General features: G+C 49.8%; 1 protein-coding gene across 1 annotated transcript; it reads right to left on the bottom strand.

The window, feature by feature from the left end:
• Positions 1–233: 233 nt before the first annotated feature.
• Positions 234–15,005, bottom strand: LOC122029039 (putative E3 ubiquitin-protein ligase RF298). The gene is made up of 4 exons (XM_042588000.1): positions 14,692–15,005; positions 2,064–2,292; positions 1,926–2,003; positions 234–698 (listed from the first exon to the last, which is right to left on the bottom strand). Exons 1-4 carry the CDS (start codon positions 15,003–15,005, stop codon positions 234–236), a joined length of 1,086 nt encoding a protein of 361 aa, XP_042443934.1.
• Between the last annotated feature and the right edge of the window lie 1,837 nt (positions 15,006–16,842).

Genomic DNA, 16,842 nt, shown 5'->3' with positions numbered 1-16,842 from the left:
TTCTTCGATGTAATCTCCATGACAACACTAATCTGATATGTAATATGTGCTATTCAACAAAAAAGAAAGTAATAGGATAAAAAAGACGATTGAATTACACTGCAATAGTGTCCGATTGCTTAAACTATGAAGGAAAGAGAAAATAAAAGGAACAGCCTCCATATCCAGTATAAAACCTCAGAATACAACTCAAACCTTTATTTCTCACCGAAGATGGAATTTGTAAATTGAGATTAAGTTGAGCGAACATGTATCCTTCGCTGAATAGGGGTCCTGCAAGAAGGGCAGTCCTTCATTCCTTGCTTCTCATGCAATTCATTGCATTTTGCACAAACAATTTGATGGGAGCAGGGAAGGAAAACAACTGACATTTCCTCAGTCAAGCACATTACACACTCTCTATCACGCTGTACTTCATTGTCAGATCCCTGGGAATCCAATATCTCGGTATTAGAATGAGCATTCATGTCCCATGTAAGTGCTGGGGTTTTTGTATAACTATTAATTCTCAGTTTTGAAATCTTGTCTTCAAGGCTTCTGATATCTTCTTTGTATTTTTGTAATTCACTTTCTGACTTTAATACAAAGGCTGTTTCCTCCAATTTAGCTGAAGTTTCTATTTGTTCATGTTCATTCCTTTCAGCAGCGACCAGCGTGAGGATATCTTGTTTTCCCTTCTCTTCAAATTTCCATCTATCCTGTAATATTTATTCTAAGTGAACCATCTGAAGTTACATATACAAAAAACTCAAAATGGCCAATACTTAACTGAGAAAAAATGTATCATAGGAAGGAACATAAACTTCAATTGAATTGAACCAAGTGATGGAGGAGCTACAAAAATTAATAAATTATCTGTGTCTCTAGCATCTAAAACACACCTGGTTCTTCCCTTGACAGTTTCCCTGGCCTAAGAATTGTTTTCCTTCCAGATGACTTCAACGTAAGATACTAGTATTTACAAACAAATATGTATTTATATTTAAATATACGCATTACAAGTGTTTGAATGAATAGGCTCTTAGATAGACATGATTTATTTACTAGTCACTATTATAATTGTGACACACTCATGCACACACACATATATATATGGTCAAATCTTATTTCTTCAGTTCACTTGAGTGTTGATTACACCTTTACTCTAAACTAAAACATGTCAATTAATAATGAGTCTCAGATAGAATGCTAAAAGATATCTCAGGTACAATGATAAAAAACGCAAGTGAAAATGATATTATTGGCTGGAAAGGGATGTTGAATACTTTCCAATGAGGCGAGTTATCAATGATTTTCTTAGTTATAAGGTTCTAGAATTGCAGCATTCTGTTACAATTTGTCCACAAATGAAGTCTGAATTCCCCCTGTAAATATAACATAACATTTGGTTCTCAAAATAGTCCTTGTGGGATGACAGAATACACAGGGAGCATATGAGTATAATGAAGTCAACTTACTATTGCTTTCAGTTACAGCTCATGGTGTGCCAGGAAACGTTACCTCATTTACAATCATTTATAACAATATAGCAACCATAGAGTATAGGCGCTTATATAATCATAGGTTACCAAGAAGTTCTCTATTCTGTAACAAAGGAAGAGCATTAAATTAAAAAGGGGAAACAATGATCGAGACTAATGACTAGCATTCACAAAACATAAGAAAAAAAACAAGGACGAGTGGAAACAAGAAAGTAATGGCACAACTAAGTTGCACAATTGCAATCGATAATTACCTCACTTTGGTCATGGTACACTTTAGCTTCTTCAAACTTCAGACTAAGATGCAATAACTTCTGTTTTTCAGCTGCAAGATCCTCGGCAAGCATTATTTTTTTCCTTTTCCCATGATTGCTTCTTTTTCTGTGTCCTGATTTCCCTCAGAGATGCTTCTTGACAACTATTAGCTAGTTTAGTAGCACGTGCCTTAGCAACTTCCAATTCCTGCCTCAGCTTGTTGTTATCATCTTCAAGCCTCCTGGTAGTATCATTTAGCGATTCATACTGAGAACACGCTTTTGACTAAGCAAATTCTGTCTCTGCGACTTTCTTCATCATACTAACTTCCAGTGTTTCCTTTTCTTTAAGGAGATGAGCTGCTTCATCTCTTTCTTGCCTCAGGCTTTGAAGTTCAGCCTTTTCCTTGTTGAGTCTACGAGCAGCCTGCATCACCTTTTGTTGTCCCCAGTCTGTCCAGTCTTGTAGTTGGGTCTTTAACACCTCAATTCGAGCGAGTAATTTAACCAATATTTCATCTTTGACATTCATAGGTGTCCAATTTGAACTAGCCTGACTGTACAGAAAATTAGAAATGCAGGTCCTCCTAGTGGAGTCGGAACTATCATTTTTTCCAATCATGACATTATGACAAGTATTAATAGTACACAATAAGGAAGCATCAATGCTTGCAGGAGGCAAGGAAGGGTTCTTATTGACTGTATCCAAGCCAGTTGATATTGATCCTGTCCGAACCAGGAGTCAACGAACGCTGGGGACGTGGCGCTCCCTACTGGACCCTCGAGCGCTCCGGCGAACCTGCAACAAAACCGAGCCGGGAGGGGTGTCCCGGCGACGGCCCTCCGACGCTCAAGTCAGGCGGGGAATAACAAACAGATGGCCTCAAGATGAAGACTTGCGTACCTCCGGTGAAGAAATGAAGACCTTATATAAACCTCTCGAAGAAGCCTGGGCGCGCCAATCAAAGCAACCACCTGCTTTTGACCATGCCCAGGTATGGGTCTGTCAGAAGGGCCATGCCCAGATATGGATCTGTCAGGAAGACGTCCATGAGGCCATACTGCTACTGTATCAACCTTTTCATGATGTGACGGCAAGATCCTCCATCGTGCGATCTTGTGTACGGCCTAATCATCAGACATGCTTCTGCTGATATCCCATATCCCGAGCCGAGCACATAGGCCGCTCGGCCACCTTTGTACCCTCGCCCTTATCTTGGCCGAACGGACAACCCGCTCGGCCCTTTGGTCCCAGCTGAGCGGACTCCCGCTCGGCCCTTCGATCCCAGCCGAGCGGACTCCCGCTCGGCCCTTCGATCCCAGCCGAGCGAACTCCCGCTCGGCCCTTCGATCCTCCTGCCTTGGCGTCGGAAACCCAAGCCCATGGATGGGTTATCTCTAGCTCCGCTCGGACCATTACCCGCTTGGCCAGCCCTCCATCCGTCCTTAGGCTGGGACCCTTCAGAAGGTGGGTCCCCCATTCTTACCGTCGGATCACTTGCCTCTCTCTCAAGTCTAGTCGAAGGAGGCAGTGAGTCCGACTGACTGGACTATGTGTCCAAACGGAGCGGTCGTCGCCTTACCGTCGCTTATAATATCCCTTGAGCCGTTCGGCCCTTACGCCACATTCAGCCGCTCGGCTCTTTGTTTTGGATGTCTTGGCGTTCAACGTGGATGTTCGCTTGTCTAAATCTTCTCGAACATCGCGCAAATCCTTTTCATTAAGTCGAAGCATGTGCGGTATGGGCGCATTAATTGCGCCTGGTGACAGAGCGCCACGTGGCTCCTCTTGCGTGGCGGTGATGATCCGTACGATGGGACATCGATTGCTTTGAAATGGACGGTTAGATGATGACCTTGTCTCCCGTGACCTGCATCCGACGGCGGAGGCCGACCGACCTCAGCAGTATAAAGCCTCTGTCTCCTTCCTTCGCCGCATATTCGCTTGTGCGTTGCCTTCTGCTTCTTCCTCTGCCGTGACCTCCGACGATCCAGTTCTTGTTTTTCGGCGGCTACCATCTCACCGGTGATCCTTTCCGTCCGTTTCCTTCTCAGTGAGTCTTCTCCCTTCGTTTACAAGGTCTTCCCAACTTGTTTTGCCTCTTTTGCTCCCATTCCTTCGATTCCTCGCTATCTTTTTGCTTCTTCGAGATGGCAAGCTCCTCCGAACCCGCTGTTGGTATTCATGGCCCTTGGTATCTGACCATGGAGAGTCGGTTTGATGAGGAGGGTGCTCGGCGCCTTGTTCGGACATATGGGATTCCCGATAACTATGAAATAGTTGTAGCCGACCCGACTGACCGGCCCCATGACCCCCCGATCGACACCATTTGTTTTTTTCTAGACCAATTCCAGGGCGGCCTTAGATTTCCTACCCATCCCTTTATTTTAGAGGTTTGTAACTATTTTCGCATCCCGCTCGGCCAACTTGTGCCGAATTCCTTTAGGCTGCTGAGCGGGGTGGTTGTCCTCTTTAAGCTGCATAGTATCCCACTTGACCCTAAGATATTCCACTTCTTCTTCTACCCCAAACAATCCGAGTTGGGCACTTTCATTTTCCAGAGTAGAATAGGCTTTAAATTTTTTGATAATATGCCGACCTCCAACAAACACTGGAAGGAGTTTTTCTTCTATATCCGACTTCCCGAGCGGCCAACATTCCGAACCAAATGGCAGACCGCTGTGCCGACTCAGCCGGAGCTCGACAAGTTCAGAAGCAACCCAGCCTATCTTCATGCGGCGAACTGGTTATCCGGTCAGCGATACAAGATCGACCAGTTGCTTCTCAAGGGGGTGTTGTATATTTTCGGATTGTCTCCCGTTCGGGCAAATCTCCCCTTCCGCATGAGTAAGGATTCTTTACTCTCTTAGTCTTTTTTGTCTAATTGATTTTAATTTCTTTTACTGCAGCTGAAGTCATGTGGCGCTCCAAGGCTACCGCTCATCTGAAGTTGAAGGCCGTGGAAATTGAAGCGGCCACCAAGAGAGAGCTCGCCGAGCGGGGTCTCATCCCCAGCCGCCCGGCGGATGCAGGAGAGGGGGGGGCGCAGAAGCTGCCCCATCCGCTTCAACGGAGGTTGAGGCGGATCCTGTTTCCTCAGCCCCCGCCGAGCTGGGCGTCCCCCAGGTCGGAGATCCACCATTGGAGGTTCGGCGGAAACGTCGAAGAGACTCCAGCCTTCCGCCGACCCAAGAGGGGGCACCACAGGCGCCGATCGGCGTAACTTCGCCTGCCCGCACGCCATCACAGATCGGGACCCCCGTTGCTTCGCCTACCGCACAGCCCTCCGGCTCTCCTCCCCGGACTCGTCGCCGCTTACGTCGGTTGGGCGAAACTTCCACCATAGGGGAGTCCTCGCATCAGGCGGTCGCGACTGAAGAAGCGCCGTCCGGCCATCCGACCATCAAGACTACCCTCCGATTCCCATCGGAGGAATATTTACTGTCTGCCGATCGGCCCTCGAGCCCTGTTCACGAAATAACCTTGACGGGTTCGCTCGCCAAGCTTTTTGAGGACGCGCAGATTCAAGTGGCCCTCATGACGCCCAAGCAGCTCGGCGACAACAACATGCAGCAGGCCACTCAGGTAAATTCATTTTTCTTCCCGCACCATGCTACTGTTTGGTCCCTGATTTCATTATTTCCCTTACAGCGTTGGGCTGAACAAATCGCCACTAGCCATCGGCTAGCCGAGCTGGAGGAGCTCCTGGAAAAACTCCAAGTGTCGGGGGGTCCTTCGGCCGAGCGGGAGAAACAAACCCTCGAGGCCGAACAGAAGAAGGCCGCCGACCTGTCTACAGAGGTGGCTCGGCTAGAGGGCGAAATCAAGAAGCGCGAAGCGGACGCCAAACGCGCTACTGCCCGGAAGAAGCGAGCGATAGCTGATCTGGATAAGATGAAAGTAGATGTCCGTGCGCTAGATCAGCGATCCAAGGATCTGGAGGCCCAGCTGAACGCCGAGCGAGAGGACCGTTCGGCAGAACGCACAAAGGCCGAGGTGGACTTGAAGGCTGTCCAAGATACCTTGACCGCTTCCCGAGCGGCACTCAAAAAATATAAGGAGGGAGAGCCGAACCGTCTAGCAGCAGCGCGCCAAGAATACCTCCGCTCGGAGAGGTTCGGCGCAAAATTCGGCGGCAACGTCTCTTCTACTTTCGCCGAAGCGGTCAAGGTCACCATGACGTACTTGAAGAAGGGTGGCCACCTTCCCGAGGGAATGCATATTCCCGCCTCCGACCTGGCGGCCATGATTGATGATATCCCGGACGCCTTCTTTAATTTTGAAGACCCGGAGTGAGGCGAGTTCTTTTAAGTGCTTTTTATATTTCATCCGCTCAGCGGATGCAAAAATTTTTGTACGTGCCGTTCGGCCTCCTTATGTTCCTTTGCTTGCATTTTTTGTTTGCCCTTCATTGTCTCGTTTTAGTGTGTTGCTGCTTATTCGTAGAATCAGTTGGGCTCCCCTAGCTTCCTACTAAACGACCGATCGGGTTAATCAATTGACTTGTTTCCTCAGAATCGTTTAGCGCTTGGCTATGCTAATTGCCTTCAGTGAATGCGAAGTGTTGGCAAACCGACGGCCGATCGGCCTTAATCAATCTGGTACTTGCGAACGATCATGATCGGCGCGGCTCTCGATCTTTAACGACGGTGCTCGTCGGCGCGGATGTTTATAGCCGATCGGCGCGGCTCTCGATCTTTAACGACGGTGCTCGTCGGCGCGGATTTTATAGCCGATCGGCGCGGCTCTCGATCTTTAACGACGGTGCTCGTCGGCGCGGATGTTTATAGCCGATCGGCGCGGCTCTCGATCTTTAACGACGGTGCTCGTCGGCGCGGATGTTTATAGCCGATCGGCGCGACTCTCGATCTTTAACGACGGTGCTCGTCGGCGCGGATGTTATAGCCGATTGGCGCGGCTCTCGATCTTTAACGACGGTGCTCGTCGGCGCGGATGTTTATATCCGATCGGCGCGGCTCTCGATCTTTAACGACGGTGCTCGTCGGCGCGGATGTTTATAGCCGATGGCGCGGCTCTCGATCTTTAACGACGGTGCTCGTCGGTGCGGATTTTATAGCCGATCGGCGCGGCTCTCGATCTTTAACGACGGTGCTCGTCGGCGCGGATGTTTATAGCCGATCGGCGCGGCTCTCGATCTTTAACGACGGTGCTCGTCGGCCCGGATGTTTATAGCCGATCGGCGCGGCTCTCGATCTTTAACGACGGTGCTCGTCGGCGCGGATGTTATAGCCGATCGGCGCGGCTCTCGATCTTTAACGACGGTGCTCGTCGGCGCGGATGTTTATAGCCGATCGGCGCGGCTCTCGATCTTTAATGACGGTGCTCGTCGGCGTGGATGTTATAGCTGATCGGCGCGGCTCTCGATCTTTAACGACGGTGCTCGTCGGTTTTCCGCTCGGTTTTTATAGCCGGTCGGCGCGACTCTCGATCTTTAACGACGGTGTTGGTCGGTGCGGATGTTTATAGCCGATCGACGCGGCTCTCGATCTTTAACGACGGTGCTCGTCGGCGCGGATTTTATAGCCGATCGGCGCGGCTCTCGATCTTTAACGACGGTGCTCGTCGGCGCGGATGTTTATAGCCGATCGGCGCGGCTCTCGATCTTTAACGACGGTGCTCGTCGGCGCGGATGTTATAGCCGATCGGCGCGGCTCTCGATCTTTAACGACGGTGCTCGTCGGTTTTCCGCTCGGTTTTTATAGCCGGTTGGCGCGGCTCTCGATCTTTAACGACGGTGCTCGTCGGCGCGGATGTTTATAGCCGATCGGCGCGGCTCTCGATCTTTAACGACGGTGCTCGTCGGCGCGGATGTTATAGCCGATCGGCGCGGCTCTCGATCTTTAACGACGGTGCTCGTCGGTTTTCCGCTCGGTTTTTATAGCCGGTCGGCGCGGCTCTCGATCTTTAACGACGGTGCTCGTCGGCGCGGTTATTTATAGCCGGTCGGCGCGGCTCTACGGTTTAACGTCTGGGCTAGACGGCCTTCAAGGCTAACTCCTTACCAGGTCGAGCGACCTTGGCCTTCATAACTTATCTCGCGCTTGAACAGTCTTTGTGCCCGGCCGAACAGCCGGGTCATTTGCTTGCGAATCCAACCAGCTGGGAGGCCTTTACTATTCGGGCGCTTGGCTCGGATAATCCATATGCCCCTTTCACAGCTGGGAGAACGTACTCCTGGCCGAACGACTCAGGGTCTGCTTCGTCGAGCATTTTGGCTCGGATAATTTATATCCGTCCGGAAGGTACTGGGTCTTCGATCTTCGAGCGCTCGGCTCGACCCATTTACCTCCGGCTGAGCGGCGCGAGGCCTTCGTTCTTCGACGACGATGCCTTATATTTGTTCTTTTGACTTTTCATTTCTGCATTTCAAGTATTTAGTCGAAAAAAAATACACAGGATGATTTACAGTGGTACACCTTTCATCCCGCCCGGTAAGGCTGGAGGTGGTTTGCGCTCCACGACCTATCTAGTTGCCGACCGTCCTCATCCTCCAAATAATACGCGGCCGAGCGGAGCTTTTCGATGATTTTGAAGGGACCTGCCCACGGAGCTTCAAGCTTGCCGACGTCGCCGACCGGCTTGACTTTCTTCCAGACAAGGTCGACGACCTGGAATGATCGGGGAATGACGCGCCGGTTGTAGTTTTGCTTCATCCGCTGACGGTATGCCATCAGCCGAACGGATGCCTTTCCCCTCTCCTCTTCTACCAAGTCCAGCTCCATGTTTCTCCGTTCGGCGTTGTCATCATCGTAGCTCTGGATCCGGGCGGACTCAACGCTGACTTCAACCGGAATGACGGCCTCGTCGCCATATACCAAATGGAACGGTGTGACTCCTGTCCCTTCTTTTGGCGTCGTTCGGATGGCCCACAAGACGCTCGGCACTTCATCCGGCCAACTTCCTCCCAAATGGTCGAGCCGAGCGCGCAGAATACGGAGAATTTCCCGGTTGGCCACTTCAGCTTGACCGTTGCTCTGAGGATAGGCCACGGACGTAAAATGTTGCTCGATGCCGTAGCTCTTGCACCAATCCTCTAACATCTTCCCTGTGAACTGCCGCCCGTTGTCGGACACTAGTTGACGAGGGATGCCGAACCGACAAATGATGTGTTGCCAGATGAATTTTTTAACCATTTGTTCAGTGATCTTTGCTAGCGGCTCGGTCTCCACCCACTTGGAGAAATAGTCTACCGCCACTAGTAAGAATTTCCTTTGCCCAGCCGCCATCGGAAATGGACCGACAATATCCATTCCCCATTGGTCGAACGGGCATGAAACGCTTGACGCCTTCATTTCTTCGACCGGTCGGTGGGAGAAGTTGTGATACTTCTGGCATGAAAGGCAGGTAGATACTGTCCGAGCGGCATCTATTTGTAAAGTTGGCCAAAAGTATCCGGCCAAGAGGATCTTCTTGACCAATGAGCGGTCGCCCGGATGACCCCCGCATGATCCTTGATGTACTTCCTGGAGGATGTAAGCTGAGTCTTCCGAGCTTACACATTTTAGCAACGGGCGCGAGAAAGCTTTCTTGTAAAGCTAATATCCGATGAGTGTAAACCGACCGGCTCTTCTTCTGAGGAGCCGGGTTGCATATTCATCGGTGGGTGTGGTACCCGAACGGAGAAATTCTATAATAGGTGTCCTCCAGTCGCTTGGAAACGTGAGGCCTTGCATCCGATCGACGTGCGCCACCAGCAGTACTTTTTCAATTGGTTGCTGGATGGCAACTGGTGTTATTGAACTCGCGAGTTTGGCTAACTCATCTGCTGCCTGGTTCTCCGTTCGGGGGATCTTCTGTATAAGAACCTCTCGGAAAGTAGCTTTGAGTTTTTCAAAGGCCTCAACGTAGAGTTTAAGCCGAACACTGTTGATTTCAAAGGTGCCAGAAAGTTGTTGAGCGGCCAACTGTGAATCCGAATAGAGAGTCACCCGAACGGCACCCACATGCCGGGCCGCCTGCAATCCGGCTATGAGGGCCTCATACTCTGCTTCATTGTTGGTAGCTTTGTAATCCAGCCGGACGGATAGGTGCATCTTCTCTTCTTGAGGTGAGAGCAGCAATATTCCAATCCCACTTCCGAGCCGAGTGGAGGACCCATCCACATATATTCTCCACATAGCTTCCGGCTCTGGCCTTTGCACTTCGGTCACAAAATCAGCCAAGGATTGGGCTTTGATCGCCGAGCGGGGTTGATATTGGATGTCGAATTCACTTAATTCTGTCGTCCACTTGATGAGCCGTCCGGACGCTTCTGGATTCAACAGTACTCTTCCGAGTGGACTGTTCGTCCGGACAATGATGGTGTGAGCCAAGAAGTACGGTCGAAGGCGCCGAGCGGCTAGAACCAAAGCAAAGGCCAACTTCTCGAGCCCGGTGTAACGAGATTCAGCATCTTTTAAAATGTGGCTTAGAAAATACACCGGCTGCTCTTCGCCGCTTGCCCTCACAAGTGCTGAGCCTACAGCATGCTCAGTTGACGACAAATACATATAAAGTGACTCACCCCCGATCGGCTTGGCTAGCACTGGCAGAGAATTAAGATATGTCTTCAATTCTCCGAAAGCTCGGTCACATTCTTCATCCCACTGGAACTTAGTAGCCCTGCGCAGGATCTTGAAGAATGGAAGGCTCCGGTCGGCGGTTTTGGAGATGAATCTGGACAAAGCAGTTATCCGACCGGTCAACCGCTGCACTTCCCTTGTATTTCTTGGAGGCGGCATGTCTTGCAGAGCTTTCACCTTGTTGGGATTGGTTTCGATTCCCCGCTCGATTACTATGTACCCCAAGAAACGCCCTCCTTTTGCTCTGAAGAGACACTTTTGGGGATTTAGCTTGACTCCATATTTGCGAAGCGTTCGGAAGGTTTCTTCCATGTCCTTGAAGAGATCGGCCGCTCGGACGGATTTGATAAGAATGTCGTCCACATAGACTTCCAGATTACGCCCGATCTGCTCCTTGAACACCTTGTTCATCAAGCGTTGATAGGTGGCCCCGGCATTCTTCAATCCGAATGGCATCACATTATACTTTTTCTTGATCTTCCCGGGCGAGCGGCACTTGATGATATCCTTGATAGGCGTCAAGCATGCAAATTAATTCGCAGCCGGCCGTAGAGTCCACCAGCTGATCTATCCGGGGCAGAGGATAGAAGTCCTTGGGGCATGCTTTGTTTAAGTCCCGAAAGTCGATGCAGACTCTCCACTTGCCGCCCGGCTTGGAGACTAATACTACGTTAGCCAGCCAGCTCGGGAACTGCACTTCTCGTATGTGGCCGGCCTCCAGAAGTTTCTCTACTTCCGCCCGGATGATGGCATTCTGCTCGGCACTGAAATCCCTTTTTCTCTGCTTCACTGGCCGAGCGTCCGGTCGGACATGCAATTTATGTTGCGCTAGGCTCGGCGAAATTCTGGGTAACTCATGTGTCGACCAGACGAAGACATCATGATTTCGTTGGAGGCATTGGATCAGTTCCTTCTTCTGCTCCTCCTCCAGATCAGAGGCGATAAAAGTTGTAGCCTCCGATCGGGTCGGGTGAATCTGTACTTCCTCTTTTTCTTCATAAATTAAAGAGGGCGGCTTTTCAGTGATGGCATTTACCTCTATTCGGGGTGCCTTCCGAGCAGAGTTGGATTCTGCTCGGACCATCTCGATATAGCATCGCCGAGCTGCTAACTGATCTCCCCGTACTTCTCCCACTTTGTCTTCGACGGGGAACTTCATCTTCTGGTGGAAGGTTGAGATGACCGCTCGGAATTCGCCGAGCGTCGGTCGTCCCAAAATGACGTTGTAGGACGAGGGAGAGTCAACCACCACGAAATTTATTGTCCTGGTCCTCCTGAGCGGCTCCTCTCCCAGCGAGGTAGCCAACCGGATCTGTCCGACCGGCTGAACTTCATTGCCCGTGAACCCGTAGAGGGGGGTCGTCATGGGCTGCAGCTCGGCTTGATCAATTTGCAGCTGATCGAAAGCCTTCTTGAATATGATATTGACCGAGCTCCCTGTGTCAACAAATATGCGGTGAATAGTGTAATTTGCTATTACCGCTTTAATGAGCAGCGCGTCGTCGTGGGGCACTTCAACTCCTTCTAAGTCTCCGGGCCCGAAAGTGATTTCCGGTCCACTTGCCCGCTCTTGGCTACAACCAACTGCGTGGATCTGTAGCTGCCGGACGCCCGCCTTTCTGGCTCGGTTGGAGTCTCCTCCAGTCGGCCCACCAGCAATAACGTTGATCTCGCCTCGGGCAATATTGCTTCTATTCTCCTCTTCCCGAGCGGACGGTCGGGACCGTTCTCTGGACGCCCGTCGATTCTCCTGTCTCGGAGACCGACGCCGATCGGGCGTCTGTTGATGTCGCCTCTCGGTGCGTGTCCGGTCGGCTTCATGGGTCCTTTGTCTCCTGTCGATGGGAGGAGACCGCCGTTCGGCATTCCTAGGAACGGGATTAGCCACGAAGGGAAGACTTCGACAATCCTTCGTGTTGTGCGTATCCGTCTGGTGGAAGGAGCAGAACATAGGGGTCCACCTCTTCTTTGCCTTGGGCCGAGCGGCAGTCACTTCTTGTACGTGCGACCTGGCATGGGGGGATCGGATTGCTTCGGCTCTCGGTCCTCTAGGTGGCTGCTGAGCGGCGTGCTGTTTCCACTCGGCATGAATAGGTGCCCGCTCGGTAGGAGTTTCCTTTTTCCGGGCGGCTTGTGCTTCTTCCACGTTTATGTATTCGTTGGCCCGATGTAGCATATGATCATAATCTCGGGGCGGCTTTCGGATGAGCGACCGGAAGAAGTCCCCATCCACAAGGCCCTGCGTGAAGGCATTCATCATCGTCTCCGATGTGGCCGTTGGGATATCCATCGCCACTTGGTTGAATCGCTGGATGTAGGCTCGAAGCGATTCTCTCGACTCTTGCTTGATGGCAAACAAGCTGACACTTGTCTTCTGATAACGCCGACTGCTAGCGAAGTGGTGGAGGAAGGCCGTTCGGAAGTCCTTGAAGCTAGTGATGGATCCGTCCGGCAGCCTCCGAAACCACCGTTGAGCCGATCCCGAGAGGGTCGTAAGAAAGACTCGGCACTTTACTCCATCTGTATATTGATGGAGTGTAGCTGTGTTATCAAACTTACCCAGATGATCATCCGGGTCCGTTGTTCCATTGTACTCGCCGATCGTCGGAGGCACGTAGTGCTTGGGTAGAGGGTCTCGTAGAATAGCCTCCGAGAATTGGCGATTGATCCGCTCGGGAGATGAGTCCGCCCGGGGGGCTTTCCCTTTTCTGTCATCCCGCCTTGGCATTTCGTCTGAAGAAGAGCCTCTATCTTTTCGATCTGGTGCGGCTTCAGGGGTGCGAAATAAGGCCCGGTGGAATGCGACGGTGGCTTGAGGTGCGTCCGCTCGGCCACCCGATGCAGATGTTGCTTGTTGCTCCGGCCACTCGGCTGATGCTTTTTGTTTTAACTCCACAAGTTTGGCGGCCCTCATCTCGATCAAAGCGTCGAGTTCTTCCGTCGAAAGCGTCACCGTGTGTTGTCGTCCAGCCTCGTCCATTGTTTCCGTTCGAATGCAGGTGCGTTCCCACAGACGGCGCCAAATTGATCCTGTCCGAACCAGGAGTCAACGAACGCTGGGGACGTGGCGCTCCCTGCTGGACCCTCGAGCGCTCCGGCGAACCTGCAACAAAACCGAGCCGGGAGGGGTGTCCCGGCGACGGCCCTCCGATGCTCAAGTCAGGCGGGGAATAACAAACAGATGGCCTCAAGATGAAGACTTGCGTACCTCCGGTGAAGAAATGGAGACCTTATATAAACCTCTCAAAGAAGTCTGGGCGCGCCAATCAAAGCAACCACCTGCTTTTGATCATGCCCAGGTATGGGTCTGTCAGAAGGGCCATGCCCAGATATGGATCTGTCAAGAAGACGTCCATGAGGCCATACTGCTACTGTATCAACCTTTCCATGATGTGACGGCAAGATCCTCCATCGTGCGATCTTGTGTACGGCCTAATCATCAGACATGCTTCTGCTGATATCCCATATCCCGAGCCGAGCACATAGGCCGCTCGGTCACCTTTGTACCCTCGCCCTTATCTTGGCCGAACGGACAACCCGCTCGGCCCTTTGGTCCCAGCCGAGCGGACTCCCGCTCGGCCCTTCGATCCTCCTGCCTTGGCGTCGGAAACCCAAGCCCATGGATGAGTTATCTCTAGCTCCGCTCGGGCCATTACCCGCTTGGCCAGCCCTCTATCCGTCCTTAGGCTGGGACCCTTCAGAAGGTGGGCCCCCCATTCTTACCGCCGGATCAGATACAATGTTAGATGAACCAGCAGTAAAAGAGAAGGTCTGAGTTGTAATTGATTCTGAAGAGGCCAGTTCAATTGTTTTATTCAGTTTTTGTGGAGAGGATTTTGGATTACTGATAAAACCTGAAATGGACTTATTCTTTTTGTCTAACAGAACACTAGCCAAGTTGCTAGTTTTGGTTGATCTTGAACCTAACCTATAACCATGAAGTTGACTATTCCTATCAGATTGATGTGATCGGCACCAATCTCTAGAGCTACTAGCAAGTCGTTTTTTTTCTTCCAGCAGACTTTTCACGCGGAAGAGAAGATCTAGGTAGAGCATGAGAGAAGAGATTCTCCTCTAAAAAAAAATGTGGAACCGTCACATCAGCGGCCCCCCTAGAGCCGGTCCCACGGATATGGAGGGAGGTAAATGCAGGTACATAGGTGGAAAGTGCATGGCGGAGACGTTAACCCCAGGCAGTGACACCCCGGGGATCGACCCCTGGACCTTTCAGCCACAGAACCATGCACTCCCCATCTGTGCTACGCCCTGGGGACAAGAGATTCTCCTCTAAAGATTTAGATAAAGTTAGTGGATTCTCCTCTAAAGGTTCTGAATGGCTGTATGGACCATGCACACTGCCTGAGGAATAGAACCGTGAAGAAGGTAAACCAGGGACGCTAGCCAAGCTTGAGGTTTCATCGCTAAGGGAAAGTGGAGGATGAGTTGAAGAATTTAGCTCACCAGCAGAAGCATTGCATTCTGACATGAGTGAACTAGGACCATAGGAATTACAGTTGGAAATTAACTGAACAGAAGAAGAACCTGAAATGCCACTGAATCCTGAACTACTGAAAGTATCAGTATCCATCATGCATGCAATGGAAAGATTCATATCGCACATTAACAAGGACCACATTGCATTTCCTCTACTAATGAAAGGCCTCATCTCCATAAGCACACTAACCATGTCTTCCAATAAGGTCTTCTCCAACTTTCTAATCTATTCAGAAGCATTCTCACTCTCAGAAACATCCACTGCTTTTCCGCTTGCTAGGTACTCCAGAGCATGTTCAGCAATACTTGCAACCGGGTCTTTACAACCATAGCAATGACCAACATTTAAGAGAGCATTAATTGCAATAGACTCTGTATACCCATAAGAAGTAATCTTTTTTATTGCATTCTTGTAAGCTGCATCCAAATTACTCAGTAGAAGCTCCTCAAGTTGGGTTTCTGTCATGCCACTCCAGTCAGTTTCTCTTACATCTTCCAAATCTAATACCTCCTTGAGACTATGAGTAAGAGCTCTACAAGTACTACACAAGCTTACATGCTTCTCAAGTTCTTGACTACTCAAAGGTTTAGCTGAAATCGTTTCATAGTCATGGTATGCACTTTCCATTAAAGAAGGATCAAGCGTGTCTAGTACTGGGGAATCTGCAGGAAATTTTCTCTTATTCCTGCTACACTTCTCTTGAGAGGATATAGCAGATGATCCAAGATCACCATTTGCGACAACAATTGCTGCCATTCTAGCTGCGCGTAGTGGCACAGATTGATATCTGTATATCAAGATTATAGAAATGATAACCCCACTGATACATTAAATTGAGCACAAACATCATTCATAAGAATCGTAAAATACAATAGCATTCAGATTTTCTCGATTATTATTGTAATGCCAAGAAACTCAGACTACCCCAAAAAAAATTGGGGAAGAAAAAATGGCAATTGAATCTTCATCAGCACATCGGTTCAACGAACAACAATAAAAAAAATCAACGAGCGAGCAAACGACCGCGTTTAACATAAATTTATTGAGCAAGAACCAAATTGGAACGATTTTCGACACAAAACATAGCGACTTTTGAGGAAAAAATACATCAGTTAGGGTAAATCTGCCCCCAATGCTCGATCGAGCGGAAAGTTTAATATCGAATTCCATAAGGTCCAATTAAGAAGAGGTGTTAATCCATCGGATGGAAACACCGTCACAGACGGGCGGAGACAAGGCAATTCGTTGCATGGACTGCCGCAATAAAGATCGGAGCTGACCAGGGTGGATCTGCCGCGGTCTAGATCGATTGGAGGATCGATCGGCGATCATAAAAGGGGGGATTGGGGTTGGATTGGGTCGCAGCACAATGGCATGGCAGAAAAATAACTCTCAATTTGGCTTTGGGGTTGGCTATCAGATTTGTCACGGTATATATAGCCAATTGCAATTTTAACCCTTCTGTTCATTTACTTAATGACATCAGCCATTGCTATATTTTTTTTCCCATTTTCTTTTCTTCCACGCAAATTCTAATGAATTGAGATTTTTTTATTCAGATTAAATTTTAAGAATTAATTTTTTCCCCCATGTTATAATACCAAATGAAATTTATAGTTGAAAAAAAAATGTCTTTTTTATTTTGCAATATAAGCTAAATCCTTCTTGACTGTGGCAAGGTGATAATCCTCCACTCGACGGTCCTACCAGACCGTTCTAAAAATATTGAAAGGGAGTAAAATTATGGGGCGTCACCCTCCTCCTCATGTCGCTTCCTTCTGCACCGGCACTCTGGTCTCCTCCGGCTCCTCATCCTCCGTCCTCGATTCCACCACTCTCCCTTATGATCATTCTTCCTTCACTCGTATTTTAAGGTACCGTTTCTTCCGTCCACTGACTTTATACGGAAATCTCCTAGATCCGGTCATGTAACCGGAGATTCTTTTTGCAGGCGAAATGGGGTTCTCGAACCTTGTCGCTCTCGCACACATAACAAAGTCGATGCTGATCCCCGCCGATGGGCGTCAAT

This window comes from Zingiber officinale, chromosome 10B (assembly GCF_018446385.1).
Source record: "Zingiber officinale cultivar Zhangliang chromosome 10B, Zo_v1.1, whole genome shotgun sequence".
Lineage (NCBI taxonomy): Eukaryota > Viridiplantae > Streptophyta > Magnoliopsida > Zingiberales > Zingiberaceae > Zingiber > Zingiber officinale.
The sequence above is the reverse complement of the archived record's forward strand: the minus strand, read 5'-3'. Positions and strand labels throughout refer to the sequence as shown.

What these genes read in the sequence shown, in the direction of transcription:
- LOC122029039 (XM_042588000.1), bottom strand. Translation starts at nt 15,005, where the DNA reads ATGGTTAGTGTGCTTATGGAGATGAGGCCTTTCATTAGTAGAGGAAAT. An exon ending in AAGAAAAGGAAACACTGGAA is followed by an intron (nt 2,004 to 2,063) that starts GTTAGTATGATG and finishes GCGTGTTCTCAG; the next exon opens with TATGAATCGCTAAATGATAC. An exon ending in AGGAATTGGAAGTTGCTAAG is followed by an intron (nt 699 to 1,925) that starts GCACGTGCTACT and finishes TAAATATTACAG; the next exon opens with GATAGATGGAAATTTGAAGA.